Below are 20,268 nucleotides of genomic sequence, written 5' to 3' on the forward strand. Positions count from 1 at the left end.
CATAAAAATATACTAGTGACAATTCTTACTGTATTTCAAAAATCATAAAGTAATAAAGCATCAAAGTATCAAAGTACTTCTATCTTCATATGTAAGTGGGATGTGTGCAGATTTTTTATTAATTTGCTAATAAATTGACTGAATAAGCCACCTAATAGGGTTTAAAAATTTTAAATAACATTTAAGAGTATAATTTGAACAAGAGGAGTATAGACTCTCTTGTTAAGATACTTACCTTGTGTAGTAATATGGAAAGATAAAGTTAGGGGCGCAACTCAAAATAGAAGTGTTATATATTTTGACAAAACTTATCTGCCCTTTAGGCATTCATAAACAGACAATTGCTCTAACACAGTCTAAGGCAGAAGTATCTATTAAGATAGTACCATTGATCATATAACTCTTAACTTTCATATGACAGTTACCCACACGAAAATGGGTTTTATTCCAAAAGTTGTAGCAAAAAACTGGATAATAATCCCTGGAAGCCAGGAACTTTGTAATGACAACACCTCTTGGTAGGAACCACTCAAAGGTGCGACGACGCAGAACATTCTGTGTTTAAGATCATTGCCCACAAAATGGTCAAACCATTGCTACATTGTCTTCTAATTCCTGCTTTGCTGTTGAGAAGTCTGATACCATTTTAATTTATTTTGCTTCTGATTTTTTTTTTTTTTTCTTTTGAAACCTTCTAAGATCACTTTACATACAGTAGAAACATCTAGTGCAGACTGAGGAAAGGGGAGGGGACAAACTGCCCTTTTTCATTACAAGTCCATAGCACTATTTGGCATTTTGAACTTTTTATCAAATGTTATAAAGTAGCTCGATTACATCAGAGTGGAAATGATGTGGACCTCCACCTGCTCTCCCCCAGACGTGGCCTTCTCCTTAGCACCTTTGCTGTCCCTGTGCTATGGCCTGCCATACCATTTTTCTTTTTAGTTCAGTTCATAAATATTTAAATTTTAAAAATTAATTTAAAATGTTTAGAATACCAGAGAAAGGATATGAAACAAATATGGCAAACATGGATATTGTCATCTGGGTACATAAGCCTTGGTGGTAGATATGCACCTCTGTCATTTTCTGTATGTTTGAAATATTGACATTTATAAAATAAACACAAATGCTGAGGAAGGAGAAAAGAACAAACAGCATGAGGATCGCGGGCCCTGGGCGGCCTGAATGACCGCTGTTGCTGTAGTGTACAGATCTCACATTCCGACTCTGAGTCTGGTGAAATCATGTAAGGAACGAGACTCTTCACCACCAGTTCCCTTCATCCCATTGGTCCAAAGTTATTGATGGAACAGCTCTGGGTACCAGGCACTTTTATGGGCCGTAGGATATACGGTGAGCCAACCACCATCATACTGTTGTGTGCTTATCTTGTTTGCCCTTTGAGGTTGTACTTTTACGTGATTGTCACTCGTTGTACATCCTTCAACTGACTGACTTTGTAACTCCCTGCACAAAAGGAGAGATGACTAGCGAGTTTTATGCCAAATAGATCTCTTTTTAATATATTGTCAATTCAGTTAAACAAGAAGTTTCTGATGGAAGACCACCATGTGGGGATAGAAAAGCATTTATATCATTTAACCCAGTCTAATGTAGGTTCCGGGGCTTCACTGATACATGGGAAACTGGATGGCCATCCCCAGTTGAGGGGCAGCAGCCGATAGAGCCACAGTTGACACAGCCTGTCGGGGCCTGGAGCTCCCATCTCTCTGCCTCTCCCCACACTGCCCCTTACCCGTCCTCCCTGCTGGCTCTGCATTTCCACCTGTTTTCCAACATCTAAATTAAATGCCATCTCTGGGAAACCTTCTTTAATCCGCCCTGTCCCATTAATTGCTTCTTCTTTTAAATTTATGATGGCCTTTTACGTTTTTTCCTGGCATTGAGGTTATCTTTGTGAAGGATTTTCCTCACGTAGGAGCCTGTGATTTTCTTGAGAGCCAAATCTGACTCTTTTCCCTCTTTGTTTCTACCGTCTCGAACAGTGTTTGTGGTATAGTGGGTGTTCAGGTCTTTCTGAAGTACATGAAGAATACACAGTGATGCCTTTCCTTCTTGGGTTCTCGTGGCAGAGCAGAACTGCACATTTTCACTTAGGCTCTGTCCTAGTGACACATCCAGGTGGGCTTCCTGAAGGCCCCCAGGAGAGCGGATCCCTTGGATGGACGTCGTCCTTACTCGTTGCATGGTGGCAGATAGTTTACAGTGTTTGAGGCTCAGAGTTGTGCAGTTCCAGGAAACCCCCCACTGATGAGTAGGTCTTAGTCTTTATAAGGACACTTTACATTGGTAACATTTCAGGTTCTTTTCAAAGTACCAGTGCATGCACTTATTTTCATAAAGCAAATTGTAAAACACGTGAGGTTTTTTGAAAGTCAAGCGGTGGCCTTAGTTCTTTGTTATCTGGCTTTTGTCATTTCATGACAGGCTCTAAGCTCTAGTTTTAACATTTTTATTATGTATGAATAATAGAGTACATATATTGAGGTTTCATAGATGTAATTTTGTTAAATGTTCATCGTGGAAGATTTTAAAATGAGGGATTTATTTTGTCATTCATAAAGTTGTAATACAGTCCGGAGTAACTATTTGTTAAAAGATAGCATCTACTTAACCTCCTTATTTATTTCTTTTAGGAGAAGGTTAGATCCACAATAAATACATGAAGAAATAAGTAGATAGGGGAATTTATCTTGGAAATAAGATCCCTGTCATGGTTTTGAAATGTTAAATGCATGAAGACCCGTCAAAGAGATATACGGACATGATATTTTTTTACAGTGCATTTCGAAGTATTTAGTTATGTTTGTCATTCTCTAGTACCAGTAAGCAGTGATCAAATGATACAGTAATTTCAAAGTCGGTCTGTGTTGAGGGGTGTAAATATAGTTTCTCTACTCATACATTCTATAAACATATTAATTGGCAATTTTAATATTAATGAAGCACTTAAGATATTTTATATGGCATTTCTTAAATATTTAGCAGTTTTTACTTCTGTTGCATTTAAAATACAATGTTATAAAAATATCACTACATATAACAAATGAAGAGAGATTTTTATAGAAGGTAATTTCATAATTCGATTAAGAATTTGTGAAACCTGAATGATTAATTTGTTAAAGTAATCCACATTTGCCTCAAAATGAGAAAATTAATTAATTGGAGCTTGGAATATTTTTTTCTACCCTTATGGGACTAAGAAAATTTGTAAAATTTTAGTTAAAAACGTTTATGTAAAGAGTATACTCTTTATATCTCCTTATTTATATCATAATTTAAAACGCAGATATTATAATCTTATTTTTAAAATTGTATTAACTTGCTAAAAGTGTAGACCAACTTATGATAGTCAAATCAAGCTGCCATAGTCTGTCTTTTTTGTGGCATTGTGCTTGTCAACTTATTAAAATATTTTAATTTTGAATATTGGGTTTTAATTTGCTTTTATTTGAATGTTCATTATCCTGAATTAATTAGCTGGACATTATTAGTCACAGGGATTGCTTTAAACTAAATTGTATTAGAAATAAAAAGTAAATTTTAGTGATGATTTCCTGAATGCAAGTGAAAAGGGACAGAAGCTCGACCAGAGAAAGTACTAAAGTTTTTTTGCTGATGGTTCATATTGCCTGGATTATTAAAGGTATTCAGAGATCTTTAACTGGGAACTGTGGGGCTGAAATATTTTCTGACGTGAGTATTGATTTGTTATTTTCAGTTTTCATCCCATACAGGAAATAATTGAGGTTTCTTTTCCTCAAAGGCATACTTTATGAAAAGTTGTATTTATAATCTTATTTTTATTCTTATCAAAGGGGACTTTTTATGTACCTGTGTGGTAACCCAGAAGGACACCTTGTTAAAAAGGAGACGCCCCTCGAGTGCGCCTCTCCTCCGAGGGAGCAGCGTGGTGTGTGCCGTTCCGGGCGGGCTGGGCTCCGAGTGCCGCCCGGCCCCAGCTGCCTCCGCCTGGCAGAGAGCAGGGGTGTCTGAGTAGTTTAGTACGGATAGCTTTTCATTTAGCCTTTGCTCTGACAGCCCGTGCCCTGGATAAGTGGTGTAGGCCTGTACAGGTGAAATCTATTCTCACGTTTGCCTCAGGGGTGACTGGACTGTAACAGAATTTTTCAAACCCGTTGGGCCCAACCGCAAAGCAGAGAATAAATGGCTGAAGTGCCAGGCCTGGACAGAAAAATCAATGCCTGGTTATACAGACATGACAGAGCAGGCCCGCAGTTCTCCTCGCGACACCCGGCACTCGCCACACTGCAGGGCTGGAGCCGCACCTGTCTGGGCCCGAGGTGCTCCCGTGAGGGTAATATTTGCATCCTTTTCTCTCCACTCTATGCAGAAAGTTTACATGCCGCCTGTGTGATAGAAGTTTCACAGAGAAGTGGGCCCTGAACAACCACATGAAACTCCACACGGGGGAGAAGCCATTCAAGTGTACCTGGCCTACCTGCCATTACTCCTTCCTCACGGCCTCCGCCATGAAGGACCACTACAGGACGCACACAGGTGTGCCGTCCGCCTGGGCCCAGTGGTGGTGGTAGTGGGGGGTGGTCATCTCAGCAGCAGTCCGTAGAAAGGAATCCCTGTTTGAAGAGTTTGAGATTGTGGTAATTACATGTTAAAAGGTATGGCATCATTTCTTTGTGTTTTGATGACGCTCAGCGTAATTTTTAAGTGACATTCTAATATTTGTGTGTGTGTGTGTGTGTGCGTGTGCACACGGGCATGTGTTCACATGAAATAAGTTCCATATTCCAAAGCTGATTTATGTTGCGTGTGGGTACATATGTGTGTATGTGTTTAAACATATCTTTTTAGGTGTGATCATTATAGAAGATCATTTGAGGAGATTAAATTTTCATAGAGAACTTGTCTTATATTTGTTACTGATATGGACTCAGTGCCATAATGTTTCTGAACATTATCGAATCTCGGTTTTTATGTACCACTTGACATTTTTTAAATCAATTTAATATTTCTCTTAAGAGAATACTATCAGATCCAAGAGTTTTTGAAATTACTACAGAGAGACTAAACTGAATTTAGCTAGTATAAATTTTTTAGATAATTGAAAAAGTACAAATCCACATACATTTTACATCAAAACATTTAGTGGACTGTTTGGAATTTAAACCAACTGATAGTAAAAGCAGCACACGGAATACATCTGTGCTGGGCATGGTCCTGAGACCTCTCAGTTTGGACCTTCATGAATATATTTCTCCTACCTGCCCTGTGGTTCTATTCAATGCATATGACATGCTTTTCATTATCTAAGGACAGAGGGCCCCTAAACTCCTTACAAGTGTGTAGTCGAGTGCTTGCCTTATCTCACTGTGGCGAGATTACTGAGAGCTATTTGGTGTTTTGTGGTCTTCTTCCTCTTTACAGCTCTCAGAAAGTATTTTGTTTCAAGGAAAAAATAGATTTTAATCAGCATTCCCAAATGTTCTTCTGATTGCCAAGAATCCTGTATTATTGTTAGAAATTATAGGGTAAAAGTTCTTCTGAAGCGGTTTGTGGGAAGCCCAGGCCTCCTTAGCTTCCTTGACAAGGGCGTTGACGATTTAAGGTCTCCAGCCTGCCCTGAAAGATCACTTATATCGAACAGCAGATGAAAAGCCAGTGCAGATGTAATTTATCGTCGGCGTTTCCTTCTAAAGAATAATTGTGGAGACTTGGCTGGATCAATAATATGGATTTTTGTTGTTAGGTCTTGTAGTCTGCACCATAATGAGAGATAGGGGACAGTGGCTGTTTTCTAATAGAAAATAAAGGATTGGTTTCCGTGTCTTTCTACATTTGAAAGCAAAATGGCACACTTGAAACTAATTCAAGTTGTTAAGAAAAGTCTCCTATTATATCTCTGCTATCATATAAATATGGCATGTTAAGTGAACCCCCTTTTTATTGAGTATATTACATTTAGTTTTTTCTTAAAATTTTTTTTCTTGAAAAATACTCAATTGTCCACTATCCAACCCTAACTCCCCCTACCCCCTTGGGGAAAAAAAAAAAAAAAAAAAAAAGGGCAAGTGAAAATTGAATTTAGAGTGACAAACAAATCAAGCCACCAAGGTAAATATGACATACAATACATTGCAGACTAACATCCTAGGTAAAAATCCTGCACATCAAAAAAATCAAGGTCACTAATATATCTAGAACCAAATCACATGGAAAATTGATAATTTTGTCTTTGTGCCTATACATATCTTAAAATAGGAAAGGGAATAAAACTTAGTGTATACATGCAGCACATATACCTGTAAAAATGTAAATTTCATTACATGCAGCACATATACCTGTAAAAAATATAAATTTCATTAGGATTTGTCTGTCAATGTTTATATCTTACAAGAAAGATACAGATTGAGAAGAAGTTCATAAACGAGGGAAAGGAATCATAGTCTGCTTGAGTCCAGAAATAGTAAGAATACTCTTTCCTCATCAGGTATTTTGCTGGCTGGGTAGCACAGCACCAATCTCTTCTCCGCCACACACCACCAGATGCATAGGTGTGTGTGATCTTGTGTGTGCGTGTGTGGACCACAGTACACACGTTTCCGCACACTCGAAGGGGTTAATGCCCACAAAGCTGTGGTGATGAATAAATTGTAGAGAACAGTTTTGTCTCAACACAGAATAGTATGTTAATATTAACGAGCAAATTATCTTTTGGGATTTTAAAAAAAGTCTACTTTCAGTGTTATTTAATTGATAATACAGCGAGTTAGAAAGATTTATATTTCAGATTGATTAAATAATTAAATGAGTGATTGTAATTAAACTTTATTCTTCGCAGCCCATCTACTCTATTCTTTTTTTCTGTATTGATATAATGATGCCAAGGAATGAACTTAACCCCAAAATAGGAGAGTAAAGATAGGAAAAATACTTAAATTCAGCTTTATTTTATAAATGATAATAATGAGCATTTTAACGTACCATTGGGAAATAAGATTAAACATAATTTGGTTAAAACTCTCTTTATTAATATATGTTCATTTAAATTAGAGAAGCTAGTATTGCTCTCAGGTAAAGGGAAGACTTTCTGATTATGGTAGTTACTCTGCCTTCCTATATTTAGTATTTTTTCTAACCTTAAAAAGCCAATTACCATTTCCACAACACCTCAAGCTAAATTTCTGCTGTGATACACCTAAACATTTTAGAACAAAGCAGGCTGACGTGGGCAAAAACCCTTGAAAGACTTGTTGCATTAAACATTCACATGAGTAAAGTAGATAAAGACAGATAAAATGATTTGTTTTATTTTTGAAAAGTATTTTATAATTTCACTGACTCTCTCCAAGGTGTTAGCATTTTTATTCTCCTTTTCTCTTCTTTGGGAGCCTTACGGGATAAACTGCCTAGGTGCCAGCACTTATTGCCCAAATATGCTGTAGAATAGAGAGAGATCGCATTTATAAACTGTAGGGCAGAATCTTAGCTTGTGTAAAAATGTTTTTAAAAATGAACATTTAAACATTTTTAACGAAGTCTGCCAAATCTGACTCTAATTGTTGCAGAGTTTTCCAGTCAAGAGTTATCACTAAAGATGAATAATAGGAGTTTTTATACAATTTCTTTAGCAATCCCTAGACTTCCTTTTTTGTGCCATGAAAGTTTGAGGAACATGAACAGCACTGAATTGAGTAATGTAGATTTTATTGTTACTTGGGATCTTTAGTATATTCAATGAAACTGTTTAATTCATATTGTTAAGTAGGAAGTTTTTAAAGAAGATGCTGATAGAATCAGGTAAAACCGATTCAATATCCTTCAGTTGTTAGAAAATTCAGTATGTTTTATTTAAGCAGAATCATGTATACTGTATATTAACAGTTCCAAACAATCTTTAGTCAGCTCAGAAAGTCCAGATGTATGGGAATTGTAAAAAATCAGGATATGCATAAAAACTGTTCAAGTGCATAAAGCAGCCCCATCTGGAAGACATCTACCAGAAATGAAGTTGTACAAAACCATTCCATTGATAATAAAGCTAATTTTTATGGGTCTGACAAGTATGTAATTATGTTCAGTGGTGCTTTTCAGATTTTATCACAGTCAATAAACCGCAGTGGTAATTTCATTCCCATTTGACATATTTACATGGAAACATTTGATTGGAGGAATTAGTAACCCTGAAAGCCTTGATAGATATGTTTTAATGATCTGTGACCTCCGCAGTCCCTCATCTGTTTATTGTTGCAACAGGCGAGAAGTCGTTCCTGTGTGACCTGTGTGGCTTTGCTGGCGGGACCCGGCACGCCCTCACCAAGCACCGCAGGCAGCATACAGGTCAGTCCAGCCGCCCGGCCCTCGGCCTGCCGCTCAGGAGGCAGCCAGCCCAGGGGGGCCCCCCGCATTCGTTCTTGGCCCTGGATTGCCTGTCTTTCCGATTTTTGTAAAGTCTGTGTACTTGAGGGTCTACGGAAAATTGTGCTTGAATAATACAAGATTTTAATTCGTCTGCTTTTACGTATTTATAAAGTAAGCCTGCTGCGTGTCTTATGGATCAGGTGTCCTGTAAAGTCGTGTCAAGCAGGGGGAGAACAGGGTCTGGCCTCCGGTGTGCAGACACACCAGCTGCTTCTCTGCGGCAGAACCCTGCCTTGGGGGTGGTCCGTGAGCTGGGGTGAAGCTGGGGGGCCCACCTTCCTCTCAGTCGGTCCCTCCCCGTCTGCTTTCCTGCTCAGGCCACCTTTTAGCTGCTTCTCACCTGCTTACCAACAGCCCTGCCTTCCCATCTTTGTCTCAGCCTCTGGAACCACCTGACTCTCTAGCCAGCAATCCCTCTGCGAGTTGGAACCAAGTAGATGTGGTTGTAGCTCAATGCAGCTTCAGGTATTTTTGCGATTAAGAATGGAAAGCAGTCGGGGCTTCCCTGGCGGTCCAGTGGTTAAGACTTCGCCTTCCAATGCAGGGGGTGCGGGTTCGATCCCTGGTCGGGGAGCTAAGATCCCACATGCCTCACAGCCAAAAAAACCAAAACATAAAACAGAAGCAATATTGTAACAGATTCAATAAAGACTTTAAAAATGGTCCACATTAAAAAAAAAAAAAAAAAAAAAAAGAATGGAAAGCAGTGAAGAGGCAAGTTAAGCAGATAAGGACGTTGAAGAGAATCCTTTTTTTTTTTCATGATGGGCATTCTTGGTGATTCAACAAAATAAACTAGATACCTTGGTTAGGAACACATAAGAATGAAAAGTTTTAAACATCTATTAAAGTTGGTTACCTATTGATATGCTGTAATAGGTCTTATAAGTAATTAACTTCTGAATTATATATTCCTGGGACAGTGCTGATTTTTGGTGATGTTCCTCGTAACTATTAATAGAACCACTTTTTACCCTAAGAAGTGTTCTAGTTTAGATAATAAATCATATGGTAACAGAATTTGTAACTCATTGTTAGACTTTTACTTGGGTTCCATGAGAATAGTTGAGTTTGGCAGTTATACTCAAAATGGCATAAACGTAAAATACATGAAGTATGTTGTTTATGGTACATTTTGATTCTTGATATGCTATATTTAGCGCTTAGCTACAAGGAGCTTTAATGCCCATTATGGTATTTATAAGATCAGTGAAAATTAATGCTAGCCATTCCTTTTGGATCTTAAGTTTATATGATTCAAATTTCTATATGGGATAAGGATTATTATTGAGTCAAGAAATATCCAATGTTAATATAATGTTGAAAACTCAAACTTGGTAAACATAAAACTCTATTTTAAGTTTGTAGTAGCAACCTGTGATCACATTTTCTTTTAATCCAGTGATTTACAGTTTCGGTGTAAGAGATGGCAGAAGAGCTCAGTGGATGGCGGTCATCCTTGGCTACTATGTTGGACAGGTTGGGAATATATGTGGTAAAGTGTGTTCATGTGGGGTTTTCTGATTCTTCATGTTTCAGCTTATTGATGCCCCAACTGTTGCCATGCAGATGGTGTCGCCCTGGCGTGGCCCTGGGCGTCAGCAGACTCCCCGGTGCCGCCGTTGGCAGCGTGGCCGTGCTCCCTCTTCCCGCTGCCGAGGGGCCGGTCATGCTGTGATCACAGGCGTTTACAGGTGATCGATCATGAACCTGCATCGAGCAGGCACAACTTTATACTTTATGTCAGGTCCAGAGGCTCCTTATTACTTTGCTATTAACTTTATACCACATAGGACAATGTCTCGCAGACAGAGGCATCTGTCTTTTTGGCATTTATCTGCCTCTGTGGCACAAATCAAACATGATTCTTTAATACCAAAGTCAGTTCAAACAGCTTAGCCAAACAGTACTAAGCCAAACAGTTTCGTACAACTCAGTCTAGGCCCTTAGCTTTTATGCTGGATTTATAATATTTAAGCAACACAGAACTTTTTTTTTTTTTTTTCAAGGCCAGATTTGTTGGGCTCATTTGAAATCTGTGTTTTTCTGATGTATTCCTCTTTGACATGGTTTACCTTTCTACTACAGAGTGCCCACCCAAACTACAATCAGCTTGGAAAGGGATAGGTATCAAAAGTGTTCCAAATGGCGTAAATAATTCCCCACTGCAATACAGACTGTCTAGGGGGCTGACACAAAACATCTTCCACTCCAAGATTTACTTTTATCTGGTAAAAGGTTTACCTGTCAGAGACCCTTGATTCAAGGGCACAGGAGCAAATCCTCACATGTAGTTGAAGAGCCTTGGCCGGCTTAATGACCACCAGCCCGCCCAAAGGAATGCGGTGGGAGCTTCCAGGAGAAGGGCGTGGCCCGTCTGACAGATTCTTGACACACAAAGGACACCTCTCTCTGTCCATAAGCCATGCCGGTGCTGGTGTCCCTCCTCCGGCTTCCTTTTACTCTTCTGTCACGGGGACCTCAGGTGCAGAATATTCCTCAGTGGTTATTTTTGCCAAGATTACCGCTTGAAAAGGAAAGTATGAAGAACACAATTTAAACTACTGTATACTCTTATGTGAGGGAAACAGGCAGAAAGGAAATTTCACCAGCAGGATATATGCAGGCAGCCCTGTTGACTTACAGACAGCATTATTCAAGAGTAGTTAATATCTCACTCATAGGTTTATTCATCCTTCTGGCTTTAGAATGACAAAGAATTCAGAAGGACTGTTCCCAATGCACCAAATCAGTTTGATCACTCGATCAAAAATTTTTCCTTAGTAAGTGTGTACACCTCCTCACGTAGCACCTATCTCATTTCATGCAGTTAACAAATATTAGGAAACTGAAGTTCTTGTTTAGCATTTTTAAGATTTTCTTTCAAATTTTACAATCTAGAAGTTATTTATATATCGATTTATTTTGCTATACATTGAGACTAACAAACAAGAGCTACTTCTGTATTTCTGAAGTGTGTTTTCCTGAAGAAATTACCTGAAATTTCCTGAAGAAATGATCGTTTCTGGATAAAAAAGAGATACCGATGAACATATTCAAACAATAGTATTGAACATGTAACAGAATTGAGTTACAAATTAACCGTTATGCACAGATTGAATAAACTGTAGTCTGTGTAAATTGACACAGAGTTCTTTTCCATCAAGAGCCCAGACATGCTTGAGCTTTCCTTTACTTAGTGGTTGTAGCTTAGTATGTAGCATACTTTGGTAGCATTATATTTTTTCTCTGTCAGCCTATAGATTTTTCACAATTTCTTAAGACTACATAGTTTAATCTGTTGTGTTGTCAAGTTAAGCATGAAATGACAATGGATAGTTTATTGCAATACAATGTCAGCTTGACATGAACTTCAAATTATTAGAGTTATAGAGAATCTAAATGACATTATTCTTTAAAAGTGTTTTTTTTTAAGTTTAAATTGTGTCACATAAAAATGCCATAAAAGTTTAAATGAAATAAGATTGATACATTTACCGTGTTTTTTAAGTGTTTATGTTAAACCTTCTCATCAAGAAAATTAACCTTGAGGAGCTTGGATGACCTTTTACCACTGACTCAGACAAAGACTCCATAACGTTACCCCTCTAGATTCCTGCCAGATCCATGAAAAATGGATAGATTAATGACGTCTACCAAGGCTAATAGAATAAACCAGTTAGCAGTGAGTCTGATGCCAACATACTTTCAATGGAAAGTATGAATGTTTGAATGGAATAAGGAGACGTCAGAATATATTTGTGAATTTGCTTAACAAAAAAAAATCTTTAAATTGTTTGACCCCTTAGATTCATGATATTAAAAGTGGAAGATTCAAGCTACCTAATTTGAAGTCTTAGTATATAGTTTCAATAGTCATGTCAGTATTGTATTGGCATAAACATTTCCAGATAGATCAAGGGAGCAGAATAGACTCATGCATATATTTGTCCATTGTTTTTGACCAAGGAACAACCTTTAGAGATAGATTTAACAGAGGATGTGCAAAACCTCTTCATTGGAAACTTTAAAATATTGCCAAGAGAAACTAAAGAAGACCTAAATAGAGCGATATCCCATGTTCATGGATTGGAAGACTCAATGTTCTTAAGATTTTATTTCCTCTCACATTGATCATTTCAAATCCCTCAAGCTTTTTTTTTTTTTTTAAAGAAATTGACAAGCTGATTTTAAAATTCATATAGAAATGCAACAGTGAAATATCAAACAACTTTGAGAAAGACGAACAAACTTGACTTATATAACCTGACTTCATGACTTATTAGAAAGCTTCAATAATCAAGTCATTCTGGTGTTTTCATCAAGGTAAACAAATACATCAGTGGAATGGAATAGAGATTACAAAACAACCCACACCTACATGGTCAAATGAGCTTTGACAGAAGAGCAAAGACAGTTTAATCTTTTCAATACATAATGCTGGAACAATTGGCTATCCATATGCAATCAAAATAAACTTTGATCCATATATCATGTCATATACAAAAATGAACTCAATCTAAATATAAAACGTAAAACTATATAAATTCTAAAAGAAAATTTAGGGGAAAAATCTTTGTGATCATGGATTATCAAAGATTTCTTAGATACCAGCACATCAAAAGCCTGATTCATAAATGAAAAGAATCATAACTTGAAAAATTATAAATGGAGAACTTGAAAACTTTGTAAATTATTAACTTTTCTTCAAAAGACACTGTGAAGAGAATGAAAAGACAAACCACAGACTGGAAAGAATATGTATATATCATAACTCTTATAAAGGATTTGTATCTGTAATATATAAAGTGCTCTCAGAACGCAGTTTTAAGAAACCAACCAACTAAAAAAGGGTCAAAATATTTGAACAGGTACTTCACCAAAGAATATAAATGCATGGCACATAAGCACATGAAACTGTCCTCAAATCATCATTAGAGAAATTCAGGTTTAAAGCACTAAGCACACTGAATGTTGGTGATGATTTGGAGCAATGGGAACTCTGAAGCACAACTAGTAGGAACATAAAATGGTCAAACCACTTTGGAAAACAGTTTGGCAGTTTCTTACAAAGTGACGTCTCTACCTACCATATCAGTGGATACACGTGACATTCACGTAATGAATACTACTCTACAACTCGGCAGTAAAAATAAAGTATTTACACCTGGAGCAACGGGAGTGACGCACAAAATAAAGCTGAGAGAAAGAGGCCAGACAGAAGAGAAGTACATACTGCATGTTTCCATGTGTGTACATTTCTAGAAAGTACTAACATACATAGCGACCGAAAGCAATGAACGTTTGCTTGGGGATGGAACGAGCAGAAGAAAGACAGGGCACAGGGACACGTCTGTGGTGGTGCTTATGTTCGTTACTTTGATCGTGGTGAGAGCTCCGTTCTGCCTCCTGTGTCAGGTCTAGACAGGTGATGTCAAGTCACTGAAGCAATTAATAATGAGTGTTTTCATCCAGGTGAGTGCTTCCCTTTGTGTTTCTGTTTTCCATGTGAACTATTCTTTGACATCGGTGTACAGTTAAGATACTCTTAATTGAATTTAATGAGCAATTCAGTCTTTATAATGAATGAGGAAGTTTTCAGATATGCTTGTGTATGAAGGTTTATATGTTTCTATGACATAGAATATTCCTGTGTCAAATGTGAAGAGATTGCACGATTTTATTTTAACTCTATGCAATTCGAAGATCATGTCTTATCCCTCGAATAAAAGCAAAACCTGCCATCACCGTGAAAGTTATTTTTTTGTATAAGTCAGTTCAGTACAACTGAGCTGTCTATAGCAATTTAAGTGACCTGACCAGCGGTTTAGAAACTGAGAACAAAGAGTTATTTAGGCTGACCCAGGGTGACCACTTGGTTGGGGTGTAGTATATGGGAAATGGCTAAAAGAGACAAAAAACCCCTCTCAACTCCAAGATTTTTACTCTGCTTTGTATATGGTCTTCTTTTTACAAGAATAAGTCAAATGTTCCCTGGTAGGATCTGTTAAATGATACCTCTATGTCAAGTTCACTAACTTTGCGAAACCATTAATTATTTTATGTATGTTATAGGTTTTTACTTTGTTATTGGTCATGAGCTCTTGATGAGAACCATTTGTGTGCTGCTTCTTTTATCTTTGTGAGAGTAGTTTGCAGTTTCCAGTGTTTAGGCAGCCCTGTCCCCATAATGGTGAAGCACTGGTTATTGGGCACCCTCCTAAGTATCTTACCTATGCCTTGTCTGCTTTAATCCTCACAATTATCTCCACGTTTGGTGTATTATGATCCTGACCTTGTTCAGGGGTTTACCAGGTAGGGAGTGAAATGTGGCAAAACCTGGATTGGGATTGAAGTCCTTTTGGCTTCTTCTAACTGCTGCCCTGGGCTGCAATGACAGATAAAATGCCATCAGATGAGATGTGTATGCATTCAGTAAATATTACTGCAGTTATGGGCAAGGCCATATAAACAGGCTTAGAGAATGTAGGACAAATTTCTAAACGTTCTGATTTTCAGGGCAGACATAGTTTTGTTGCTAGCTGAATAGATGTAATTTTAAACCAAGATATTTCATCCCTCATTTTCTATATGTTAGTATACTTATAAAACTATTATGAAAACATGGGAAATAAGTAACAAGTGGAGTTACATATGTAAAATTAATCCATCCTATGTGTAAAATTTCTCAGGAAAAATGTCTCTTGGCAAGAGTATTTCTGTATGTCACAACTGTGTTTTGAGGAAGAGGTGTGAGGCTTTCTCTAGTTCACAGGTAATGTGAGCTGTACACATATCATTTTAAGTTGCCTGGTAACCATATTAAAAAAAGGAAAAAGTAATAGGTGAAGTTATTTTTTATAAATAGATAATTCAAACAAATACATACAAATTATTATCGTTTCAACATGAAGTCAATATAACATTATTACCAATATTTTATTCTCCCCCCCGCCCCCAGGACTTTGAAATTTGGTGTGTATTTTGCACTTCCAGCACATCTCAATACAGAGGCCAAATATTTTATCTGTAATTCATGACCTGTATTTAGGTTTGATAAAATTCACATGTCAAAAAGTAGATTCTCATTCCCAAGCTGTTCTAGACTTAAACATTTTTTCAACAGGTGAATTCAGTATCAGTTTTTAAATTTACATCAATTAAAATTAAATCACCCCATCTCAGGTGCTCACCAGCCAGTGCAGCTAGTGGAGTTAAAAACCAGTCAGACCTGATTTCTTCGAGTTTGTGTGTGAAGGAGAGATAGGTATTGATCGGAGGGCCGTGAGTCCTGGGCAGGTCCTTGAACCAGCACAGGGTTGAGCTGTATGTGCAGAGATCAGGTGTATCTACACAGGGGAGATGGAACTTACAGGGCTGTTAAATATTACTTCGAATGTTTCTTTGAGGCCTCTTTACCTTTTACTCAACTTAGTGAATTATAATTTCTCTTTACTTCTGACACTTTTTAAATTGGTGTCAAGTTATCGCTTGGTTTTATTTTTTTCCTTCATATTTAACTTCAAGATTTTAATAAGCTTTACACTGTGTATTCAAAGTATATCTTTGTTAGATACTTTTCGATGGTTTTAACCTCACTGAGATTTTTATAATGGCCCTAATCTAACAGAGTTTGTTAAATGACTCAAAATACAGTGCTAAACCAAAGCTGATATTTATGTTTTTATCTGGATGAGTGCTTCACTGTGTGTTTCTATTTAGCTTAGATAATTTAGAATCCTGTTTGTATAAGTTACATGTGAACTGCATAATGTATATCTTGCTTCTGTTCTCATAGAGAAATAAAAATCAATGGTATCTTCTAACTTTCTCACTCTGTGAATAAATATTCAAATATCCTAAGTATGTGTAGTCTTAAAATTTCATGGAAATGAGTGTCTTTTTAATTGTTAATAACAGATTAAGCCCTTCATTTCCAATATTTGTAATTATTCATCTACAACTCTTCTTGATATATTTCAGGAGAAAAACCTTTTAAATGTGATGAGTGTAACTTTGCCTCCACGACCCAATCTCATCTGACGCGGCATAAGCGGGTACACACAGGAGAGAAGCCCTACAGGTGCCCCTGGTGTGACTACAGGTAACAATCCATTATGAAGCAAGTGGAATCAAGTGGGTCATCATGGTGGGTGAAAATCCTGTTAAACTCACCATAAACGAATTGTGTTTTTGATTAACGTGAATTAGCATGATTTAAAGCATGATTCATATATTAGGAGTGGGAGTTTATTACACCACCTAATTTTGGTGACTCTTTTTAAAAATGTAAAATACTTTTCCATCTTTTACAATCTTAACATTTAGGTTTTTTGTTTTTTTTTTTTTTTTTGGCTGTGTTGGGTCTTCATTGCTTCACGCGGGCTTTCTCTAGTTGTGGAGAGCGGGGGCTACTCTTCGTTGTGGTGCGTGTGCTTCTCATTGCGGTGGCTTCTCTTGTTGCGGAGCACAGGCTCTAGGCGTGCGGGTTTCAGTAGTTGCAGCACGTGGGCTCAGTAGTTGTGGTGCATGGGCTTAGTTGCTCCAAGGCATGTGGGGTCTTCCCGGACCAGGGCTCAAACCTGTGTCCCCTGCACTGGCAGGCGGATTCTTAACCACTGCGCCACCAGGGAAGTCCCACACTTAGGTTTTATAATCCATTGGTACACCTGACTTTCAAGTGATTGTAAGGAACCATCCAATTAATCAGTTATTCAACGCATAAGGCATCTCATCTACTATGAGTGAGGCACTCATTTAGACAATGAAGATAATGTAAGAAATGCTTCCTGCCTTTAGGGATATTGCAGCATAATGGGTGACTTGTAATGGTAATGTTAGTAAATATTTGTAGTACACATATCAGTGGTATTTAAAAACGCCAGGGGAGTGCAGAGAGAAGGAACAAGATCAGTCCTGCTAGAGGAGAAAGCCTGCCAGCCATGGCTTAAAAGATGGGTAGCTTTCAGTCACGTGTGTGTTCTGTGAGGATGCGGGGAGGTGATGGTACAGCGTGGCATTTCTGTGCGGAGAGCATGTTGGAGGTCATGAGTGCTCTGTCCGCTCGCGGAGGCCACAGCGGCTAAGTGACATCTGCCAGGTTGCAGAGTGACTTCACGGAGGCCGCAAAGCACAGGGGCAGAGAAGCAGGAGTGGTGAATGATCCTGTTTTACTCTGTGACAAGGTCCGCGTATCCCGGGCCCGGTGGAAAATGAAAGGCGGCTGTAGGTTGCGGCTCGATCACGCTCTGGGGGGGGGCCTGTGAGCATTGAGTTCAGAGCTCACTGTGGTCTGTGAGACACCATGGGATGCGCAGGCAGCTGAGGGACATCTTCTTAGGGCCTTGATCAGCCCAACTGTGGGGCTGAAGGTCTCATGGGCCCTGTTGTGCGTGAAGATGTGGAAACGTTGAGGGTAGTTCTTCAGTGCAGCCTGCCTTTGTTACATATCAGAATATATACCTTAAACCTGAAGCCTTCATTAAAAAATAGATTTTTGTATTCCTATGGATATAGCCTGTGCGTTCAGTAAATATATTGCCATAATCTCTATTATTATCCTCATTATTGCATTAAGTTTTATGTTGAAGGTCATCTAATGGTACAGACATGTTACGGGTATATTTCATTCATCAATTATTCATTCATTCCACATTTTCTCAGTTCTGTCTTTGCCTAACACTAGATTGGTGTTTCTTTGAGATTTAATAAAATGGTGATCCAATTAGAGGTAGACATAGAAATTCTAAGGAGCTGATAATACGAATTCTTTAAAAGACAAATGTTATTGAATGCTCTTTCTCCTTCTTAGAGGTCATACTGTAGTTGCCTTCCCTGCAAAACACAGGGAAACAATTAGAAATTTATAAAACTTTCCCTTAATTATCACTCTTAGCTGTTAGGATTATATCCTTTCAGTCTGTACTTTATGCCTGTTTTGAATCATTGTCTTTTTTGGCGGTTTCTTTCATTATAAATTTTATTTTTCACACTTAACAAATTGTATAACCACCTTATGTCATTAATCCTGTGTAACTGTGGTTTTCAAACTATAATTTTTAAGTCGTAGAACTGTTACTTCAAACAAGATCTTGTACAGACCCCATGGATAAAATAGGTAAAAGTGGTATCTAACAGTTACAGATTTCAGAGTTACAGTCTGTAAGTCACTTATTATAACACTAACGAATATCATGTAAGACTGTTTGACAAGCAAAAAGTTTTCAAATGGTGGGAGTTCTTGCTAACAGTTGCTGTTGGATTAGCCGTGGTGTCCAGTTTATGACTTTGCAGAGAGCGCTCGGCAGGGGCGGGTAGTCGGGAGCTCAGGCCCTTGAGGCTCGCTCACTGCAGCCGTTCAGCCTCTTCCTCATTGACGGAGGACAAGTGCTTTGGGTACGAACTTCAGGAACACTGCTGACGTACGGTGAGGAACACACTAGATCGCTTATCCAGAGCCTGGCTGTGCACATCAGCCCTTGTTCTCACTCTCATCTCAGGTTAGGACTTCAGATGATTGTAGGTTTTACTTGACCTGACAAACCTCAAGATACTGTTCAGTGAGGTAATGCAAGAGTTTCAGTGCCTTGAAGGTCTTTAGTGTCTGAAAATTATAATACATGCCATGATGGATTTTTTTTTTTTTTTTTTTTTTTTTTTACAGTTTTTGAAGTTGTTAAAAAGAACAAACCCAAAATCAATTGTTAGATAATTACTGAAATACCTTGGAGTTTCAAAAGGCCTAGTTTGAAAACCACTCTTTTCTTCAATATAATTTTAATACTTGCATGGCCTCAAGTTAGATTGATAAACAATAATAACTTTATTAAATTTTTAGACATTTATGCCATTTTCAGGTTTTTACTCCAAAAATACTTTTACCTAAATCTCTGTGTATGTCCATGATTTTTTTTGGAAGAAGTTCATAGAAGTATGACTTAAGGCTATTAATAGTACTACTACAAAGATTGGGATGTGAATTTTGTTTGGCTGATCAGTACTGTATTTTGGTACACTCAAGTCTGTGTACGCATGAACGTATTTCTAAGTATTTCAGGTTTTCTGGGCTTGAAATTGTATTATACTTCTGCGAAGGTCGAGGTCGTGTTACTTGTCCCCTATCCAAGTTATCACCTTGAAGTAGCATCACGTCCGTGGAGCAGTGCGTTGGATCCAGCTGGATCCCGTCCGTATCAGACCTCTGTGAGGCACTGTCGTGAAAAGGAGCTGGTGTTTTCTAAGACTGTTGTCACTCTCCTATGAATTAATACCCAGGATGTTTACATCTAGTGATCGCTATCAAATTTCCTGTTGAAATGCTTAAAGTCCTTGATAAAAGGGTGATTTTATCTTTATTTAAGCCTTTTTAATAATTTGAATATTATTGAAAGTAATTAGTTTGAACACTTTCTGTTCACGGGACAGTTTTATCATTCTGTGTATATACAAGTTTGGGTTTGCTTTTACTAATGAACAAAAGACAAGTTAACTTGACCAGGAGTATGAAAAACTTCAAAATATAGGAACACTCCTAAAGTTAGTGACTATGAATGAAATGTAGAATTTTCAATGGATACCTTCGTTTTCTTGTTGAGGAGAATAAGATTTTTAAATGAGCAGATAGTTAAGTTCATAAAGGTTGTTTTGGTTGCATAGCATGGGAAGAACAAAATGCTTACGATATCTACCTTACAACAACAAAGTATCTTCTTTCACAAGATAAAGAAATTGGAGTAGGTATGATTTCTGCAGAATAAAAGTATGTATAAGATGATCACATATTTCCTGAGAAGATATGGTCGTATTTGTCTTACCTGTATCTTTCCATAATATTTTATTGCT

At 37.8% G+C, this 20,268-nt stretch overlaps 1 protein-coding gene across 3 annotated transcripts in view; it reads left to right on the forward strand.

Moving 5' to 3' along the window:
• Positions 1–20,268, forward strand: part of ZNF407 (zinc finger protein 407) — a 417,847-nt gene that overhangs the window by 230,156 nt on the left and 167,423 nt on the right. For 2 of the 3 annotated variants that reach the window (XM_068563714.1, XM_068563715.1), the window contains exons 5-7: positions 4,382–4,548; positions 8,263–8,346; positions 16,411–16,531. In XM_068563714.1, coding sequence (XP_068419815.1) covers positions 4,382–4,548; positions 8,263–8,346; positions 16,411–16,531 — 372 coding nt within the window. Of the gene's footprint in view, positions 1–4,381; positions 4,549–8,262; positions 8,347–12,753; positions 12,851–16,410; positions 16,532–20,268 lie in introns of those variants that run through there. The other variant, XM_068563716.1, reaches the window with a different exon arrangement.

This window comes from Eschrichtius robustus, chromosome 14 (assembly GCF_028021215.1).
Source record: "Eschrichtius robustus isolate mEscRob2 chromosome 14, mEscRob2.pri, whole genome shotgun sequence".
Classification (NCBI taxonomy): Eukaryota; Metazoa; Chordata; class Mammalia; order Artiodactyla; family Eschrichtiidae; genus Eschrichtius; species Eschrichtius robustus.